Below are 20,900 nucleotides of genomic sequence, written 5' to 3'. Positions count from 1 at the left end.
GGTCATGTACTGCACTCGATGTCATGCTGCTGTATGAAGCAGTGGTGATGAGGACCCAAAGAAACATTGGGTTGAACAGGGGGCGAAGTCACGTGCTATGGTTTTCAGTCACGTGTCAAACTCCATACCAAACCCTTCCATCTCTCAGTCCCGTTTTTCTTCTCATGTAAAAGCTGATAATCATGCCTTTCGCGTGCGTTTCACAAAATATTTGTGTTTCCATGTGCATCGGTAAAAGAAAAACTCTTGTCTATGTATCAACATGATGTCAGTCATAAACATCATGAACAAACATTCATTTTTGTTCACGTCAAGTGTTTTTGTCGCTGATTCCTGCGATGCTCGCTGACAGAATGAAAAAACTCCAAAGCTGACTTAGCTACCAACATTGTCATTGATAAAAGGTTTTTTTAAATGGAACTCACAGAATATTCAGGCACAAATTTGAAAATTAGAACTTTTACTAGTAACAGAGTCCATTCAAACGAGGATATTTATTCTAAAGGGTCAAAATGATTCTATCACCAGCTGGAGATGTAACAAAGTCCTTTCTTCTTTTTCCCTTAAACACAATTTTATTATGTATAACCACATCCCTTTTACATCTTAAACCTAATCTAAATCTCAGGTGATGGTGACATCAACTCCGGTTATTATTAGAACCAATATCAGGCATCCCTCTGAGCCCATTTGATTTGAGATTTTTAAGCTTGGTTTAAGAACATCAGTAATACTTCTGACTCTTAAAACTTAAAGCCTGAGCAGCATTTGAGCAATCATATGGGCATATATGTATGTTTATATCAGCTAACCCACTTTGCTGCATTTTAGGTCAAGTGTGTTTTCAGTGGCAAATGCAGAGGTGAAATAAAGTGAGATGCCTCTTAAGAACTTATTTGTACAAACTTTAATGTAGACAAACAATGCTGAGTAAAACAAACTGAAAAATGAACACCAGAGAGAGTTCCTCGTGATGTGAAAAAAAGTCAGAAGAACAAGTTTTAAAGTTAATATCAACATAAGATAACATCACCTAGGTAAACAGGACCAGAGCTAAAAGGATACCTGCATGCACAACCAGCTAGTATTCGGTTATCGGGAGAGAACTTCCTCTATACGCACGGTACAATATGTACAACACATATGTGGCATTAACAATTCAGTTTACAATGTGAAACACGCAGGACTGGAATCTTCAAACGTTTAGGGAACATGAAAAAAAGTTGAAACTGAAGAGTTCACTATTCTGCCCACAGTACAGAACAAAAGAATATCTGTGGTGTTATTCAGCTGCAGATTACATAACATTTCCTAATTCATTTGACTTCTTTTGGACCTGAGGACTTGTCAGCACTGGGCTGAGAAGCTTGTCTCTGCAGAGCATGAAGCCAACCAGAAGTGTAACTACAGCCTATCTTGCTATTAATGAGAGCACACTGACACAGGGAGTCTGTCCTTACACGTGGGAACTGTGCTGGCTGTTCTTCATCTGGTTGATGGTAAAAACCAGTCGGTAGTGAGGGTCAGTGTCTTCCTAACTCATGGCTATCATCTCATATTTGTCCTTCAGACTGCTGTCCTCATCGTCTTCCTCCTCCTCCTCCTCTTCCTCCTCCTCTTGCTGCTTCTCGGACTCATCGTGGGGGTGGTGAAGCTCGATGAACAGGAGATAGACGACAGCCGCAACCACGCCCCCAACCATGGGCCCCGCCACTGGGATCCACCACCAATAGTCTGCAGTGCTGCAAGCACCGAAGGAGAAAAGAGTCAAACACGAAACTGGCGGTCATACCAGCTACTTGCAAAAATGCCGCTGTAGATGACTGGCGCCATCACTGGATCGTTCACGGACATCGACTGCATCGGGTGGGCGCATGTGACATTATATAATACAACATGTCCGGGTTTACTTCAATAAAAATCCAAATAAAGGCATGGAGGGAAATTTGGAGGATTTGGGGCAAAGCAGGCATCTCTGCATATATACGTGCACATAATGGTCAAATGCCAGATATGCCACATTTTATCTTTATGTCTGTGTAGAAACAACTCAACTATTTTCTTGATAAAAAACAAAACAAAAACAAACCAACATCCTATAACTGATGTGGGTTTAGTCCATAACTAATATGTTATATATATATATACATATGTATATCTTATGGGTGTAATTCCCTGTCTAACACATTTAAGTTTATTCCTCATTGCTTTTGCTTTAATCACATTGTCACATTTTATTGTATTTAACAGCATTACTGAACAGGATATAAATCACACAGTAGACTTAACATAGACACTAAAATTAAAAGCAAAATCCTGATCTGCACTTACCTAAAGACGTCCATCCCCCATCCTGCCACTGCTGTGAACAGCCGGGGTCCCAGGTCTCTGGCGGGGTTCAGGGGGTAACCACAGTTGAGTCCCATGGACACACCAATGGCCATGATGATCAGGCCAATAGCCAGCGGCTCCACGCCTTTAGGAGCTCCGATATTTCCACCGTCGATGATAGCAAGAATACACAGAACGAGCATACCTGTCCCCACCACCTGCAGGAGTACAACAGCTCTTATTTTATAAATCACAACTTGTTCTTAAGGCATATATATCAAATTTATTTGATGTAAGCCCAAGACCTTCTGCACAAGCACATAGTTACTTTATGTGACTTAATGTCATATTTTGCATCTTTCACAATCATTAAAAATACTTCAATCAAAAAGAATAACACAAAACTTGTAGAGTTTATCTGTAAAGTTGTCAGACACTAAAAATATAATCAACGATATTCTCACAGTAATGTTTTGATTTGTCCAAACTGGACACAGTGTTATGAAACTCCTGCTGATTCACGGTGTATTGACAACAGTATCTTGTATACTGCTGACAAAAGCATAAAACTTGACCACTAGACTTGAAGGAAAGCGAGTGAACGAACAATTAAACGAACTTTCAGCTGTGCTCCGACTGACAAAACTTATGGATGTTCACAATAGAGCAGTTAAGTTCTGTTATCATGAGTACAGTGGCTTAATGGACCGAGTTAGCAAAAGTTAACAAATGTGCTAAATCTAAGTAATCTAAGTTGTGTTTGTGTTTAATAACCATTGCGTTTAGTCTTTATTTGATGACATTATTGGCTTGACTGGTTCTACTTATCTCAGCGGCTCACCTGACGTGGTTTGCAAAGGTAGACATGTTATTTTTGGATTCTGCCACCAACTAAACAAACTGAAAATGGTGTTAAATGTGTCTGACTTTCCAGTGAATGCCAGAAAATGGGTCACTGGAGACAAAGGGGGGTGTTCTCAGACTAATTGGGGCAATCAATGCTGCATTAGCCACATTTGCCAGACTTTGCACTATTTAGAGGCTGAAGCATGAGCAGCGGTGCACAAAAGAGGGGAGGTCATTGGGTCACGGTGACCAGAGCTCACCTGATCGATGAAGCCGCCGAGGACTGACAGGTGTCTCGCAGGGTATGAGGCAAAAATGTGAGCTGTTGCATTGATTCCCGTCACTGACAGAATCCCACTGGTGAAGTCCATGAAAGCATCTGTGACGAGGACAACTAGACATATCAAAGTGAGCACAGGCATCATGTTGTTTCTTTTATTGATTAGCATGCAGCTAAAATGTTTTGACTGCAACAGCTGAGAGTTGACTCGCTCCAATCTTTGGAGATATGAAGCACTTGTGTTTGTAACAACTATCATGCTATGATTTCATAAAGAACAAAATGGAAAGGATAGTTCACCATAGTATAACCCGAACACTGCAGCAGCTCCTGCAAAAGCACCAAGAAACTGAGCGATGACATAGAAGGGAAACTTCCAGATCTTCAGTTTACCCAGAACCACCATGGCCAGAGACACAGCAGGGTTCACATGGCCCCCTGGGACAGAGAACAAAGCAGAGAGTGACAGAGGGGTGCAGTGGGTGGGGGCTGGCTGGCATAACATCCACCCCGTAATTAGTGAAGCCATCACATTTACGAGAAGCAGCAGAAGGGGAGCAGCCCCAAGGCCATTCAGGGTTTTATTATGCACATTCAAGACGAATAAAGCAGAATAATGGTTACTGATTACAAATTCTCCCAGAACAAACAATCATTAATCTTGAAAAGAACTGGTGGAAAAGAGTATTCTAATTACCATTAGATTTATATTGCACCAATACACATCATTAACCAGAATCAACAGATACTTTTCTTAAAGCTCAGTTCTGGAGATATCTTAAACCAAGTCACATATCGCAAATGATCTCAGACTCATCGGGCAGCCTAAAATTTTCCAGCTTTATGGTCAGAAATGTAATATGTCTAAATCTTGTGCAATACTTTTGGACTTTAGAGGCCTAAATTTTGTCTGGGAAAGGAATTTGGATGTACCAAGCTATGGTCCCAGATAGGATGAGATCTGCTGTAATACCCTAATAATGATGAGACATCCGTGGGTGACTTATAGCTTTGAACCTTTTCTACTGAACCCGAAGAGTTTTATATTAAAAGATTGTCAAAACTTCTGGAAATGTTTAAATACATGCCCCGAAAATCCCTCAATTCTTGATGAGGAATTGCCATTAACGTGATGTATGTGACAATAATGGTGTTTGTATTTGGTCCTAAGCTGATATATTTCAGGAGATTCCAAGATGTTTTCCACTTTTTTCCACTTACTGAAGCAGTAGCTCCACACTGCTGCTACGACCAGATGGGAAATATTTCTCAGGAAGTGAAAAGACATTTATGAACAAATATACGTGGGAGATATACTTGGCAGTAGATTTTAATGCAAGCCACTCTTTCCACAGGTTGTTCACCTTTGTTTCTGAGTTGTAGGGTGTTTGTATTGATATGGAATATATTACGCCTGTTGTTTGAGTGATGTTTACATCACAACATAGAAACTTCATTCAAAAAACAAAAGGGAGCCTTAGTCTGTCTTCATGAAATGCTGTTGGTCTTTTGATTTGGCATCAGGCTGCAGACGAGGCGAGTATTCTCTGCTGGACTGAGCCTGGTCTCTGTCAGGGGCAGGAGCCTCTAATCAATGGATTTTGGAGGACATTTACTGCCCAGGGTTATGTACGACCCCAGAGAGGCTGTAGGCTAGTGCTAATAAATCAATGGTCAGCGCATATTCACTTAATCTGGACAGGGAAGTGGCACGCTACTGCTGACACTGGAGCTGTATAGGTGGTACATGGCTGTATGGGAAGCTATAAAGTTTTATGTTTACAAGCAGCAAACCTTGTGAGAAACAAATGTTTCATTACAGCACATCCAAGAGAGCTGCGTCACATCGTTTTACATCCTCTGGCAGAAGTTGTTTCTAATAACCATGAATTGTTTCAAACATAAACATGTCTGTACTGTGAAACAGTGGCAGCAAAGGTGCCCAGTATGCAAATGATAAGTTCATTATAACTACCCCATTTATACATTTGTTCAGGTGATTTGACAGGATGTCATCCATTGACCTTTGATTATCAAAGGGTACTCGTCTACCGCAAGTGTATCGAATTCAAAGTGGCAAAGTTTCAAGCTTAGATGGAGGAGTTTTTGTGCTAGATAAGTTCTACTTGAGCGGGAAAAATGAACAACAGCAGAGCTAGATGAAAGCACATTTACCTGACACTCCACCAGCCACATATGCTGCCATCATGAGGCCCACAGAGAAGCCGATGTGGACGGTAAGAGGTTCTCCCAGGGTGTTTCGACTCAGGACAGTCTGAGCGACTGAGCCACACCCAAACAACTAACAAATACAAAGGAAGATAACAACAGGTTTGAAAGACATCTTTAAAAAAAAAAGAAAGAAAGTAAAGCTGGAAAAAAAACACCAACTCTTGGATAACTTAATAAAAGATCTTACTGAACATTCCTAAACGTCATCTGTAACTTGAAACCATTTCAAATACTGTAGATAGTGCATTTAAAATTTTTGAGAAAAACTTTGAGAAAAATGATACTTACAACCAAGACAAAAGTCCCAAGGAACTCTGCCAGGAATTCCTTGAATATTCCATGTTTGAGAACACAGTGTTGCCTCATACTTCTCTTGTGTTGTTCTTCCATGTATCACTGCGCCTGTAATAGTTAAAACTGCCAGGCATCCAGCGGTGACACTTCTGGAGCCGATCAGAATCAAATCTCCACCTCTGCACTGCTGCAGCCATTCAGCATCAACGATCGATTCATGAACTCTCTGTCCTCCTCAATTCAACAGTTATACAGCGGGCAGCAAACAGGATGACAGGCATATGCATATATATATTTTATTAAATCAATTTTACATGCAGATATGAGAATATTAATTTATTTGTTTATTTGTGGTCAAAAACAGTCAAATCTGCAGAAACATCACAGAGCTGTGTTTATTTCAGTTTCTGTAAGTGCATACACACTGGCAAATGTTGAAAAAGAATTTTAATACATTTGGTTATTTGTTCAAGATTTGTAGTTTATGCCATCTTAAATCATGTAGTAGCAGAATAATTTATAAGGTAAAACATAAATCATTCTGAGTAGATAAGTCTGCAGTGGCCTGCCGTTTTGAAAGGTGTAATTATAAATATTGCCACAAGAGGTCAGCCTTGGCAAGATGCCATATAAGTCAAAATGGAAAAGTCACACCTGAGTTGTTAACTGAATGATCTTCGATATTTCTTCATAGTATGTCCAACATTGCTCTACTGAGTCCATAAATGTCTGTTCAGTTCATTTTTCCAGGTCAGTCACTCAGTCAGATCCAAAGTCATCCATGTCATTCACATCATCATCCACAACCTTGATGATGGAAGGGGATTTCTTCTTTCGCCTGTTCATGCAAAAGGAAATAAACAAGGATGATATTTTCAGAGCTGCATGACAACATGATTTAATGCAACAGAATATTAACGGCAGAATGTCACCTCATTTCATTCCGCAGCGCACTTAGCTGGCCATGAAGCTGCTCGTTGGCCTCCATCTGCTCATCAAGCTCTCTCTGCAGCTTCTTTTTAGTGTGCTCCAGACGCTCGATCTCCTCCTCTGCCTCGTCCATCTGCCTCTTCGCCGTCTTCAGCCTCTGAGTCAGCTGCCGAGTTCACCAAAGTGAGATACTGAACGATGAGTCAAGTGTCCTGCTCTCAGATTCATTTCTATTTCTCAATGTCCTCAGATGTGAATACCTGATCTGTCTGGCTCTGCAGGTTGATGCGCTCCTCATCCGCCTGCATCCTCATCTCCTTCACCCTGCGCTCCAGCTTACGGCTGACTTGTTGCAGGTTGTTGTTGTCCCTGAGAGCAAAAGCACCAAGAGATCAGATAGCTGCTGCAGCTCCCTGTAACCAAACACCCTCCTGTGTTCGGATGAGAGATACTCTCACTCTTACAACCACAGGGAAAGTGATATGAGTGGGTTCAGCTTCGACAGCCAGCAATACATATGGGATGGAGCTTTTATCCACAGTGTTATCCTACACTGACACGTACATACTTTGTATATGAATCTGTTAATAAACAAATACCTCTACCACACAACATTAACAGTTCTGAGTTCATATTTGAATGCGTTGTTGCTCACCTCTCTTCTCCTTGCAGCCTCTCCTCCAGTTCCTGGATGCGACTGTTCAGTTTGGAGACGAGTGAATCCTGACTGGTTCTCTGCGATCCTTCCAGATGAGTCAGTCTGCTCTTCAGGTCTTTATTCTGATGAGAAAACACTTATCTTATTGTTTTTCTCTGATAGCACCGCAGCGTCACACTTCATAGGCTTAACCCAGTTTGTTTTCACACTTGATTTCAATTTCACTTTCAGATGTTAATTCCTAATTTCACAATTGACTTCAGATGAAGTAGTTTGGAAATAAAAACTAGTAGAAGCTGAGCCGTTAAACTGTCACCATGTGAATCTGTGTAATAAGAGACTCAAAATGAGTGGGTCTTTAACAAGTCATAAAGGATCACAAACCAGACGTGTGTTCGTTGGTGGTCTCAAGGGTTATCTTCAAGAAATTTTAATTAGGAAATGATTCTTCTGCCAAGGCTCAACTTGGGCAGACATACGGTTTGTTTGTTTGCTTGTCTCAAGACCACACAGAAGCTACCTGTATGGATTTCATGTGACTTGGCAGAGAGGCAGAACATAGCCTAAGGATGAACAGACCGCAGCCGCTTTCTTATAAATCGTGAGACAGAGCAGAGGCCCTCCCGGCTTAACTCTGGCCTCTTACTCCATCTTACTCAGTGTTGCCGTGTGAGGGTGCAGGGATCATTACCTGCCTCTCCAGGCTCATCTTGTCACACTCTAGGTCCTGTCTAAAGGCTCGCTCCTGCACCAACTCGCTCCTCATCTGGTCCATCTGTCACACACACCAACCCCCGGAGAGAAACATGTTTTTTAGCATTCAATCCCAATGAAAAAGCACAACTGTTAAGTGAGTTAACACAGTTAGACACGTGGACACTGAACCACTTATGCTCAGTGCCAACTTGTAACCACATAGTTTAATATGAGCTAGCCCCTCATATGTTTCTCCTTCAATATTGACAGAAAACATGGCTGTTTGATATCACACAGAACAAGATCAGGTGACAAACACGTTCAGCATAACTCCTGACTTCACAGGAAATGCTGTCTGTATTGAGTGGCCACATCAGATCGAAGTACATCTCGTCGCTAATAACATCTAGAGGCCCAGTGAAGGGAGTGAATAGCTGGTTCACAATAGTTCGCTGTTTTTGTCTTTGCACTGGACCCAAAATAAGTGCTTTGTTTCAATTAGTCTGCACCACTTTGTTCCAGAGAACGGTGGCCTACTTCACATGGACGCTGAATATATGAGTCTCTTCAGATAACATTTGAAGTTACACCACATATATCAGACCACTCGTAGTGAGTTGTAACTGAACATGAGGAAAAATTCTTGTTTCGCAGCCAGGTGCTACGCACCACTGTCACTGTCTGGAGGGAAATCTGAGCGCTCCGCCCTTCATCTGTTTATATTGAAAACAGATGTAGGACTGAGTCGCCATACTGGAAACAATAATTATATGAGTGATAGGATGTAGTGGGGAAATGTATGAATGTTTGCAAATGCAAAATGAGAGCTTTGGCTTCAAAAAAAAAGAAAAACACACAAGACAGCGTCAGCGAAACATGCCTGCTCTTTGGTTTTGTCTAGGCGCTCCATCAGGCGGTCAGCACTGCTGTGCTCCTCATCAAGATCCTCTTCCAGCTGACTGATACGCCCCTGAGAGAAGGGGAACACATGACAAGTATTACACGGTATTATACTGTAATGTTGACCAGCAAAGCCAATAGGACAAGGCTTAGGGGTGTGGGCAGTGATGTATTTAAAATGCATTAAGAAAATCAAAAGGACTTTTTTCTGCTGCATTTTTCTGCTGCAGCAAGTGTTTGACAAAGGAAAGCGTTGGTGGGGGAGAAAGAGGATCTGTTGGAACTCTCAGACAGGTCTGATAACTCTTTTACAGTAAACATGAGCTTCCTCGGTTGATATGCAGTGTCAACAGTGAGCACGCTCTTGTGTAATGTTTCGTCGTCAGCAGAAAGAACAGAGCTGAGGTGTGAGAAGTTGTTACCAGCACCAATACAGCTCACAGAGACGGGCTATGGTACGGGCATCTGAACAGATAAACACTTGAAAACAGAGAGAGATGTTGCATTGGAGGTACTGCACGTTTATGACTAAGGAGTTACCTTCATGATAGCTGTGTGGGAAAACCCAAATCTAAGAGAAGATTATTTGTAGGATTCCACAAGACTCAGCACTTGGCTCCAAACTGTTGATGCTGTGTATACTTGTATTTGTAGTGCCTCTGCATGAACAGTATTTGTTTTATTTGCAGATGTTGTGAACAATATGACACAATAAAAGGGGAATAAGAAATACTGAAGAAACATTGGATAATACAAAATTAAGTTATAATAGTAAAGTTCAAATTAATTTTTGTGTGAGGATACAGAAATGCCTTCACAACCAGCACTAACTGAAGTTTAATGCTACAGAAAAATGCCCAAAATAATTGACTTCCAATCTGTATTCAGAGATTATTCATATTTAGAGAGTCTGCTGTGGGAAACAGGTGTAAAATAAGGCCAAACACAATCGTTGTTGTGTCACTGGGGTCAAATTGTGGAGATACTGTGACAAAGAATTAAAAGCCTGCTAGGTTCTGCGAAGTGCTCTGCACATGTTTATTCTCTGCCATACGCAAATTCACGCACTGATGAGCAAATCAGGGGAAATGTGGGGTCCACTGTTTCCCCCAACAACACTTTGACATGTGGAGGAGCTGAACATCGAACGGCTCTACCATCTGAGCCTTGGCTACCCTAAATCCATTCAAGGATTAGATCTGCTCCGAGCTCAGATGTGTTTTGTATCATTTGGTTTTAGGGTTATCTGTAAGCAACATTTATGGGTCTCATCCTGTTTTTCAGGACATAGGAGTATCAATAATCTAAACAAAAAGAACATTATACCTATAAAAGACCGTTGTAGACTCATAATTTTAAGTCTCTTTATTTACGATCTATAAGCACCACTTAAACATTTAAGATTTAAAACTGACTATTTTGTAGCTGTAAGGAGATCTAAATGTTTATCATTCATCTCTCTCTGTGAGATAAAGCAAACGGGGGTGTATAATACGAAAAGACGAACATCGTAAAACATAGCTGTAAAACTATAAAATGTTCTTTCTTTGAATGAATACTATGTAAACAATTTATCAAATGTTTATGAATTGCAAACAAATGCTAAAAGAAACAGTAAGAATGACATTTTTTGCAATTTAGAATCAGTAAAGAGGGAGCAAAGCTCAGCAGCAGCATTTTTTACTTGCTTTGATCTTTCTGCTTTTGTTTTCACCCAACGGTGACACCTTATATCCACATTGTTTGTAGTGTTCCTTTAGTGCAGTAATACCTCCATGAGTTTGACCTGCCGCTCTCGCTCCTCCAGTGCGGCCCCGTTCCTCTCCTCCAGCTCCCCCACCCTCTGCTCCAGCTGCCGCCCCCTCAGCTGGGCCTCCTGCTGCTCTCTGCGGCACCGCCGCAGATCCTCCTCCAAAGGAAGCAGCTGGCCAGAGAACAGACCAGAAACTCAAACAAGTAAATCAAGATAAAGCAGCATGCATTGATGGCGAGAAGTGGGGAGTCCGCCTTCTAAAGTTCTGTCTGATCTTTGTGTCATTTCAATTTAATCTCTTGTTCACACACATTACACAAAACTTTAAGAGATTCGATTTACGATCTCCACATCATTAAAAAAACAAACTCAAAGATATTGGAAAACAAATCTTTTTCACTTTGTATTTGATTTGTTATTTAATCGGGGACTCAGACAGCTGAGCCAATCAAAATGATGAATCCGAGACAATGAGTACCACACCTCTTCCTGCAGTTTTTTGGCTGCCTGTCTGGATTTCTCCAGCTCTGCTCCCTTTTCCTGCAGCTGTCTCCGCAGCTCAGCCAACTCCCTCTGACTCCTCTCTTTGGCCTCATCGACCTGGTTCTGAAGTACATCTGTGGACACCTCGCACTCCTCCATGATGTTATTCATCTGAAGCGGCAGATAAGCAGAGAGCTCAGATAAATGAATGTCTTTGGATATGTGGACATGTGGGATTAAAGAAGCATGTAAGCATACACATTATCGGCTGTTTCGCCTGATCTCATGCCTAAAAAGCCTGTTTAAAATTAAATATGTGGAATTCTCTCACAAGGATGGGTCCTTGTGAGTCAAAAAGAGAACATTTTCACTTCTCACCTTCCTCTGCAGTTGCTCCATAGTCCTGTCCTGTAGGCTCCTCTCATCCTCCAGTTCAGTTTTTTCCCTCCACAGCTCCTCAATTTGTTTCCTCTCTTCCTTGAGTTTCTCTTTCAGCTCCTTGTGTTCATGGTTTAGTTTAGCCAGCTTACTCTAAAAAACAGAGGAATAATCCACGATCCCAGACATCAATTCTCGACATCAATTATGTTAGGCTATTTATTCTGAACATTTGTGTCTTGTTACCTGCACATCTTCCAAGCGAGAAAGCAAAGACTGGTTAGACTGACACATCTCCTCCTCGTTCCTCCTCACATCATTCAGCATCTCCTCCACCTGCTGCTTTTCCCTCTGAGGAAGGAGGGGAACAAACGGGATATGTGAAAATGATCTAATTTGTGGGATAAACTCTGATCAAAGGAATCTGGAAACAAAAATTCAATCAGATATTATGCTCATGTTTGTTTCAGCTGTATCTCTCTATCGCCACCCACATCTTCTCCCCACCTCCAGCTGCTTTGCTCTCTGCTCCATCAGTCTCTCCGTGGTTTTAGACTCCTGGATCGCCTGACTCAGTTGCTCCACCTTGTCGTTGAGCTCTCTGACCTTTCCTCTCAGGTGATCTCTCACCTGGCTGAGCTCCTTCAGCTGCACCTTGGCTGTACCTCTCTCCTCCTCTGCCACAACCTTTTCCTGACCCAGCACAGCATTGCTCTAGGAGATCGAATAAAGAAGCCAATTGATCAAATTTTAAAACAAAACACATTATTACTGCTTGAAAATAGAGAAAATCTTGTCTTTTACCTCTTTAGCAACGTCTAAGTCCCTTAGCAGCTTCTCAATCTCCTGTTCATATTCTTCCTTCAGAGCAGCTATGTATTGATCGTGAGTCTGCACCTCCTCTTTAAGCGCCCCCTTCAGGTCACTAAGTTCCCTCTCCGTGTGGTGCAGCACCTCCTCCTGCTCCTCTTTCACCTGTAGTATCTGGTGAAAGTCCCCACGCAGCTGTGCCAAATCCTGACAAATAAAACCCCAGCAAACAAAGAGTCACGGGTCAGGTGAGAAACTTTTCCAGCTGCTGCTGATTTGGGAGTTTTTTTCTGGTCCATGAGGTTTTACTTACCCGAAGAAGGACTTCTTTTTCTGTATTTATCACTTCTGCCCTCTTAGCTTGGTCCAACTCATCGTGCATCTCAGACAGCTGCTGCTGAAGGTCTTTCATCTCTGCCTTAGATCTTTCTTTCTCTGACTTCATCTGAGTCAGCCTAACAACATGACATAAATGCAGGAGATACATATTTGAGATCTAGGAGAAACGCTTGCTTGCCGTTCTTTAAGGTTACATGAAGATGCTCGATACAACTAGACAAAAAAGATATCTGCACACTTAGACAGAAATGTCCTATATCTGACTTCACTTGAATAACTGATGCGGATGAGCAGTGGCTAAATTAAACAAAGTGAAATATGGCTTTGAGTCAAGGTGCATGCTATTCTGTTTACTTTTGCAGTTTATATCCGCTTGTTGTTTCATTAAGATCTCATTTCACTTGGTCTGTGTCAATTGGGGCAGCTGTAACACACGAGGAAGAGCGATCATCTGCCAAGTGGAAGGTTGTGCAGTTTGATCCACAGCTTGTCCAATTTGTGTGTTCAAGTGTCCTTGGGCAAGACACTTAAACCTTAAGTGTCTTTAAATGGAGCTAGGTAAACTGGAGCTGGGTAAACAGTTAGCCTGGCTCTGTCCAAATGCAACAGAATCTACATGGCAGCTACTCTTATTCATTTGATCCATATACAAGAAAAGCACATGCTTTTTATGTGAATCATGTGACTCAAAGGTCAGGAGCAAAAACTTCCAGAGGACAGGAAACAGCAGGCCAGCTTATCCTGGTTCTCGTCTTTTTTCTACACTAAGCTAACTAACAACTTGTCCTGCGTGATATTGTGTGAAAATGGCAACAACATTGTTATTTGATTCTTGATAAGAAAGAGTATCAGCACAACAGATAGAGTATTCCTGTAACCAGATGATAATGACCTGCATAAACAGTGTCCATTTCTATTAAACTGAAAAAAGAAAGAAAAATAAAAGAAGAAAAACAGATTTTTGGGAGTCCAACAGTCTAAGTCTAAGGAGCTGGTCAGAGTATTCACATTAGCTCTGTTCCTCCAAGATTTAATTGCAGACTCTTTCAGCTGATGCGAGTATCTTCAATAAACAGTGCTTTACTTTCAAACCGTGCTTACTCCTGTTTAGTGGACTGAAGTTCTGCCTCAATTTCAGCAAGTTTGTTCCTGAGTTTGGAGAGCTCTGCCTGACTTTTGGTCAACTCCTCCTGAAGTTTCTTCTTCTCAGTCCTTGCCTTCTCAAAAGCCTTGGCTAAAGTCATTTCATTCTGCACAACACAAGAACAACAGGAGGGAACACAATGAGTCACAGGAACAGGAAGTGAGTTGTCGGGAGTTGAATCAGCAGGATGGAGTTGTGCAGCACCTTTATCTCAATTTCCAGTTTTTGCTTTAATTGAGACACTTCTTTTTCCAGAGCTGTCCGTTTGTCCTGCAGCAGCCTCGCCTCTGTTGCATATACCTACATATTTGAAAAAGAGATATCCAACAATCCACAGTGTCATCAGGGGTGTAAACCAAAGACATAGATCATGCTGAACAGCGGTCAACTTTGGTAACGTCTCACTTTCTCCTCCTCCTCCACACTCTCAGCTGTCCTCCATTTGAGCTTGTTTATTCTTGCAAGCAGCAAGCTGACTTTTCTTTGGATGGTGGAGTCATCATCAGTTGTCCTGAGATGCAAAAAAAAAGAAAGAAAAAAGGTCACAAACATGGTAAGAGTATGAATAGGGTGTGATGACAGAATTATATTTTAGCAGCTGCTGAGTAAAAGCATGATTTATGGCAGTGCAGGACCTCTTAGAGGTGTGGATTTGTCTTATTTAAGGTATGGGGAAAAGAAAATATGCAACTTTTTTTTTTACTTGACCTGTCTAAGGTCTACAGCAGATAATAGCTATATTTCAGCAAATATTTCAAAATGGCATAAAACAGGCACTGGTGGATGTTTGACGTTTTCCATGTGAAGGAGTTATTTTATCAGTAAAAAAAACATGTTCATGCTCTGCATTCCTGACTACTGCGTGAATGAGTGCGCACAGCTGGAGCAGCAGCCAGATTCTTACTCCACCACATGATCACAACCACAAACTCATCACTAAAAGAAAGCTTTGAGATGGGGTGAAAAAGGGTCATTTTATGGAGTTATTTTAAAAACAGACTGAATAACCCAACTCTTTTCAATTGTTCTAATGGCATAGAATCTGTCTGTTTCTTTATTTCTGTGAATGGCAGCTCGTAAACAGCTTCAACAGCTTCAGCTTCAATTTCCATGGGTTTTCTCACGTGCTCTGCTGACTCCAGGCCTATTGGATTAAGTTTAAAGCTTTGATCTGGCTATTCCTACTCTAAAGCTTTATTTGTCTTTGGTAGAGCAGTTTGTGTGTCGAGAGTTGTCTTACAGGATTATCCACTTCGTCTTAAGAGTCAGTTTACAGACAGATATCCTAAAGTTGTTCTTTAGAATTGGTGGTATAATTCAGAAGCCATTGCTGCATCAACAGTGATGGGATTATTACCATAGCCCAATTGCAGTAAGTTCTGTTTGTACAAAACAATTTTCTAGGAGCCCTCCAGTTTGACTGTGTGAACTTTGTCAAGCGACAAAACAGGCAGCAATGCTCTTTATAGAGAAGATAAACTGTTCAGTGTTATCTTAATGGTGGAATCAGAGCATAAACATTATCCAATATGAGAGGTCTTAAATAGTTGAAAATCTGGGTTTCTTTGCGACCCCACAGACTTAATCTCTTTGTTTTTGGAGTGATCTCATTCCCGCCATTTGAGCACAATCTGTCTGCCTGTGGATTAATGGAGTCTAAACTGTGTCAGTATGGTTTTGTTACCCTTTCTAGCCTGATGAGCATCAACAGTGTTTTTCTGAGGTCCTCAGAAATACCTTTTGCTTGTGCAATGACACACAAAATGAACAAACACATTATATCCACTTTATATCCACAAGATTAAGACCAGACTTATGTCCACGGCCATGTCTCGTTTTTTTTTTCATCCAACTGACTGGAAATCCTTTTTTCTGAACTAATAAATGACCAAGTAAAGTATTTCAGTGTCATTTTTTTACATTGTCTAATCTTTTGCTACTTTTAGTAGGCTTTACTTCTCCGCTTACTGTAAATGTTACTTAACCTGTAAATGTTTTGGGTTTTATTTATGCAAAAAATATTCTACATAAAATACGCAATCATTGAGATGATGTAAATAACCCCTTAAATATATCTACACGCCAAACATAAAAACTATAACCAGGAGCTTATATTTGCCAAGGATCCCTACATGTTTTTTCATTCAATTTGCACAATGTCATGACAGCTATTCTTCCCTGTTTGCAATTTGTGTGTTTAAAAGCTGAACAAATAAAGCGGCCCGGTCCTAATGCTAAGCTAACCTTGAAGTCTTTTCATATTTACCGAACTGATTAAACTTGTCACATAGTCGCAAAATGTTGAACTGCTGCTCCAACTTAACCCAAGACCTGAGGTGCTCTCTAAACATGGGCACAGGTACAATGACAGGTTGCATCAGGTGTTGCTGACTTTAAAGTGCAGAAAGCTGAGAGGCACTTACCCATCCTTCAGGAAAGTGATCAGTATTTGCTTTGTTGTGTCTTCGGGTGGATCAGTTGAGAGCTCCTGCCGCCCTTTCAGGAGATCAGGAGTGACCTGTTTAGGACAGATACCGCAAATAAATACAACCTTTTCAAAGAAAACTCTGGCTCTTCAAAAAAAATTTTACCGGTGCGTCAGGTTCCTCAGATTCAGCAGATTGATCATCACACGGCCTGGACACAGAGGGGTTTTCTCCTCTGAGAGGGGGTTTTGCAGCCTGTAATGATACAGTCTCTTTGCCGTGTTGTCCCTTGAACAATGTCCTCGGCTGACTCTCCTCCACCTTTCTTGTCAAAGTGGCTTCTCCACCAAGGAGTCGAGCCCTGGCCGAGCCAGGAGGATATATCACACCTGGGGTTTCTGCCCTGATACCCTTCATGGATGAGGTCCTGCTTGGAGAAGATGGCAAGGAGGAATCTGAGGATTGACTGCTGTCCACACTGCGTGACCGCCGACACGCTTCCGGGTCCAGTCTATTCCTTGGACCCCTTCCCCTCCGAAGATTGCTGTTAAACTGACTTATTAGCTTTCCTACAGACATGATGGAGTCTGAGTCCACTGAGGTTGGGAACCGTGCAGGAACATGCCCACCTGAGTGAGGTATCTTGTTTTGAGCAACCTCAGCTGGATCTAGTTCTGGGCCCTCAGCAGGCAGCGGGATCCTTGGCTTGGCTATATGAGTAGCCTGGGTTCTCTCAGAAAGAAGGCCAGTGTGTAGCTGCCCAGGCCGAGAAAATGAGGCTGCTTGAGAAGGAGGGACGAGGTTCAGGCTATTACTTTCAGGGTCATAAGGTTGTAGGATCTCTGGGTGTTTCTGATAATGAAACACAGAAGAGTTGGCAGGCCTCTGAGGCTCGGATGGAGACTGTCTTTCATCCACAGACCTCCTCACCATGCCTGGGTTGTACCCTTCCTGGTGAGTTATGACAGAAACGTCCTTGTGGCTCTCCTGTCCGGAGCTGTTCAAAACCACAAAAGGTTGACCTTTGATGCCCTGAACCTGGATCCTCACTCCAAACTGGTTGTCTTGGCTGCCTCGAGGGCTGTTCTGCAGGATGTAGCCCTTCTGTAGCCTTACATCCGAAGAGCTGCTTAGTCTGTGAGACTCCATCCTGCCTCTGCTGGATTCACAGATAATCTAGTGAAAACAGACAGGCATGTTAAAAAGGAAACTGGCCCTGCATGGGAGAATGAATTGAAAACTGATGCATCAGGCTGGTCAGGCTAAATAAGCTGTTTACAAAACACTGAAGCAGTGTGAGAGCTCCAGTGTGTACAGCGACAGACATCCTGGGAGCTCCTCACCCAGTTGAACTCAGCCAGCATAAAGACAGACACGAAGCCACCTGTGAGAGGCTGATATTGCTGTGCAATGAAAACAGCTCCTTCTGTGTGCTAATGACAGGGCACTATTGTACAGACAAAGCCGAACCAACAGCATGACGACTACAACTGGCCGGGGTCACCGAGGTGTCGTCACCCACTTCATGCTATGACACTCGAGGGAAACGCTTGTCAACAAATACGCTACTGTGAGGCTGAAACACCCGAACACAAGAGGTGTTGTGTAGTAACCAATGTGGTACCATCTTAAAACCGTCCATCCTGGGCAGGGACACTTTGAATGCATAATATTACAGAGTGTAGCACATTTCTATGATCAGCAAAACTCTTCTTTGATTATTCTCCATTATGGCTCTTCAAAAAGGACTAATCAGGACTCACTGTTTGCTTTATCAATACTCACCCTTAATCACATGAACTTAAATTTATCAGAGTCCAACATAGTCTCAAAGCGATTATGTTGTTTTTCTCCTTGTCATTTTCTATTGGAGGTAAAAGGAAAACTGCATGCAATCACGATCTGTGGACAACTTGCAGTGCATTTTTAAAAAATGTATTCCCCTTCAAATATTCCCCTCATCCTGTCCCTTGTGTTCATTGGCTGTCGCTCCTCACTGACTCCTCCCATCTACCTCAAGATTGGGGCTCCTTTCAGCAACATCGAACTTTTGAAAAGCATGTAAGAAAAATCTTGTTGCATTAACTTGGCTAAAGACTGCGTCAGGAGGTTGGTGGGGCGGTTGTGTCCTAGGTCACATAAAGTTCACCCAGGAGGCAAAATTTGTGTCCCACCCCGAATCCTAATGCTTTTTAGACTCAGAGGCAGTTCAGTTTTTCTTTTTCAAGCATGTTAAGATCTTTTTTTTTCATTTAATCTTAAAATGCATCTTCCTGTGATTTCCACACTTGTTTAAATTTTTTTCCTTCTCCGTTCACTTTTCTATTAGTTGTTTTATCAGACTTTGGCAACAACATTCATCATGTCGGTATGAAAAGGCTGTAGTTTGGGATGAAATAGACACTTTCAACAAGAATCGCTAAACCTTGTCAGAGACGTACAATCTCTGCTCCAATGATGTGCCTCCAAAACATGAGGCCCCTTTCCAAAATTTAGAGATTAATTGCTTTATGGACCAAATGTAACTAAAAAAAAACACATTTTGATGCAATACCAGGTTGTTTTAAACCTGAATTCTGTGGAACTTTTTGTGTGTGTTATAGCATCTTCACAGTTAAGCTGTAGGGCAGTAATTATTTTGAGTTACCAGGTTATTGAAAATCTTCCTTCAATGGGACGCATGCTTTAATCTTGTAACAAACACATAAATCCATCCCAAAGTCCCTTTTTGTGGACTCTTCCACTAACGTGAGAAAGCAGCTAATAAATTATTTTGGTGGTTAAAAGTTGGATAACTTTCACTGGAGGAGGATGTCCTGATGAATTACAGCTTTACAATCAATCTGACGGATGTTCTGTTGACACCTAAATTATTTATCAACTCAAACATAATTTAAAGCTAAGAAAACCTGTCTAAAGTCTGCTCTACCTATATTAAAGTGACTGTAACAATCAAGTTCTCAGCGTTAGGCAAGTATACTGTGAAGAGCTTATTTGTTCCTTTATTTCACTGTGCAGGCAAGCTGTATGTAAACTATACAAACTGTCCAACTGCTTTTATCCAATTTTACATCCATTTCACTCCACTACAAAAAATGGACAGAAAATAGTTTTTTAAAATGTTTTTATATAAAACTCATAAATCGTGTTTGGCCCAACACACACACACGCACACACACACGAAAACTATGTTTTAGTGTTGAATGCCTGCAGGAAGTGGAAACGATGTAGGTTAAAGAGGTTCAAACTAAATATTTAAACGCATTGTTGATCACAGCAGATGGTAAATCGCAACAGAGTCAGCAGCTTCGAGCGGATCTTGGTCCCAATCGATCAGAAACTTACCCGCTGAGTGTGTCCAGTGTGAGCGGTGAGTCTTCCTCCCCTGTCCGATCAGACTGGACTGCCTCCGTCCGGACACTACTCTGCCCAGCTCTGAGAGGCGTTTACCCCCGGCTCTGAGAGGCGTTCATCCCCGGCTCTGAGAGGCGTTCACCCCCGTCTCTTTCGTCATATGACTGCTGCTGCTGCTTAGTGCTCAATGTGATGTCATGTGTCAACGCTGTAGGAGCCTATGATAAGAACATCAGAAATAACTGTTTAAATGATTCTATTATAATGATCAAATTAAGTCCCGAGCAGCATTGGAATTGGACTCATTCCAGGTTTTCAGAGGATTAAGGAAGATTTAAGAACGCGTAGGCTACGTTTAATGCCACTCCTTATTTTTGAAAACAAAAAGCAGTTTATCAGCAGTTCTGCATATGCCACCATTGCACTTAACTTTAGAGGAAGCATAATTCTGTTCTGCGTTACATTCTTATCCCTGTATACTATATTTCCGTAAGTAAAAAATATGAAGAGAAAAACCATTGTATCTGTTGTGGAAAGAAATTGGTGTGTAAATTGGATCATTTTATTTTTTTTTTTTTTTTTTTTTTCTGTTATAGTTACATCTACTTGTCACCTTTCAGGTTTCTTTGAACGCTCACACACATAAGATGATTCTTTAACCTTTAAGGCTAAAATAAGATGCAGCCATGTGGAAAACAACCACTTTTGATTTGAACAGAACATTGAAAAAAATGTTTTTTTTTTTAGATATACATCTGGTCCAAATCAGCCAAAATACAGGAGCAGCGTGTGAAAAACTTTGGTCACCTTTACTGCAAACATGAGAATTAAGAGGGTACGCACCAGCCAAATAATCAAATTAATTGATTAACGGCTCAAAAGCCACAGCATATCAGGACAAACACCTCATATCAACTGTCAAGCACGGTGGTGGAGAGGTGATGCTTCGGGCTTGTTTTTCAACCACAGGACCTGGACACCTTGTTGTCATTGAATTGACTCACAAGTTTCCACTACATACCAAAATATTTTAGAGTCAAATGTGA

General features: G+C 41.5%; 2 protein-coding genes across 3 annotated transcripts; both read right to left on the bottom strand.

Moving 5' to 3' along the window:
- Positions 1-885: 885 nt before the first annotated feature.
- LOC140307245 (aquaporin-9-like) lies at positions 886-6,216 on the bottom strand. 2 transcript variants are annotated; one of them, XM_072386032.1, is made up of 6 exons: positions 5,978-6,216; positions 5,633-5,759; positions 3,758-3,895; positions 3,438-3,556; positions 2,332-2,549; positions 886-1,742 (listed from the first exon to the last, which is right to left on the bottom strand). In XM_072386032.1, exons 1-6 carry the CDS (start codon positions 6,077-6,079, stop codon positions 1,535-1,537), a joined length of 912 nt encoding a protein of 303 aa, XP_072242133.1. In that variant the 5' UTR covers positions 6,080-6,216; the 3' UTR covers positions 886-1,534. The 2 variants fall into 2 exon arrangements, with proteins under 2 accessions (XP_072242133.1, XP_072242134.1); XM_072386033.1 differs by lacking the exon at positions 3,758-3,895.
- A 147-nt stretch (positions 6,217-6,363) lies between these two features.
- LOC140307246 (cingulin-like protein 1) lies at positions 6,364-19,933 on the bottom strand. The gene is made up of 19 exons (XM_072386034.1): positions 19,846-19,933; positions 16,666-17,676; positions 16,498-16,592; positions 14,480-14,585; positions 14,279-14,374; positions 14,032-14,180; positions 12,905-13,046; positions 12,586-12,798; positions 12,289-12,495; positions 12,028-12,132; positions 11,782-11,934; positions 11,404-11,574; positions 10,939-11,091; positions 9,148-9,237; positions 8,263-8,346; positions 7,569-7,693; positions 7,174-7,282; positions 6,916-7,079; positions 6,364-6,821 (listed from the first exon to the last, which is right to left on the bottom strand). Exons 2-19 carry the CDS (start codon positions 17,647-17,649, stop codon positions 6,743-6,745), a joined length of 3,225 nt encoding a protein of 1,074 aa, XP_072242135.1. The 5' UTR covers positions 17,650-17,676; positions 19,846-19,933; the 3' UTR covers positions 6,364-6,742.
- Between the last annotated feature and the right edge of the window lie 967 nt (positions 19,934-20,900).

The sequence above is a fragment of the Leuresthes tenuis genome, unplaced genomic scaffold (assembly GCF_036924035.1).
Source record: "Leuresthes tenuis unplaced genomic scaffold, fLeuTen1.0.hap1 SCAF_5, whole genome shotgun sequence".
In the NCBI taxonomy this organism is placed as follows: domain Eukaryota; kingdom Metazoa; phylum Chordata; class Actinopteri; order Atheriniformes; family Atherinopsidae; genus Leuresthes; species Leuresthes tenuis.
This window is presented reverse-complemented; position numbering and strand designations above follow the sequence as displayed.

Coding starts and splice junctions, on each gene's coding strand:
- LOC140307245 (XM_072386032.1), bottom strand. CDS start 6,079: ATGGAAGAACAACACAAGAGAAGTATGAGGCAACACTGTGTTCTCAAA. Junction 3,557..3,757: donor AGTGTTCGGGTTATACTATG/GTGAACTATCCT, acceptor TCCTCGTCACAG/ATGCTTTCATGGACTTCACC. Junction 2,550..3,437: donor TCGGCGGCTTCATCGATCAG/GTGAGCTCTGGT, acceptor GTACTCCTGCAG/GTGGTGGGGACAGGTATGCT.
- LOC140307246 (XM_072386034.1), bottom strand. CDS start 17,649: ATGGAGTCTCACAGACTAAGCAGCTCTTCGGATGTAAGGCTACAGAAG. Junction 12,799..12,904: donor AAAAAGAAGTCCTTCTTCGG/GTAAGTAAAACC, acceptor TTTATTTGTCAG/GATTTGGCACAGCTGCGTGG. Junction 11,935..12,027: donor CTCGCTTGGAAGATGTGCAG/GTAACAAGACAC, acceptor TCTGTTTTTTAG/AGTAAGCTGGCTAAACTAAA.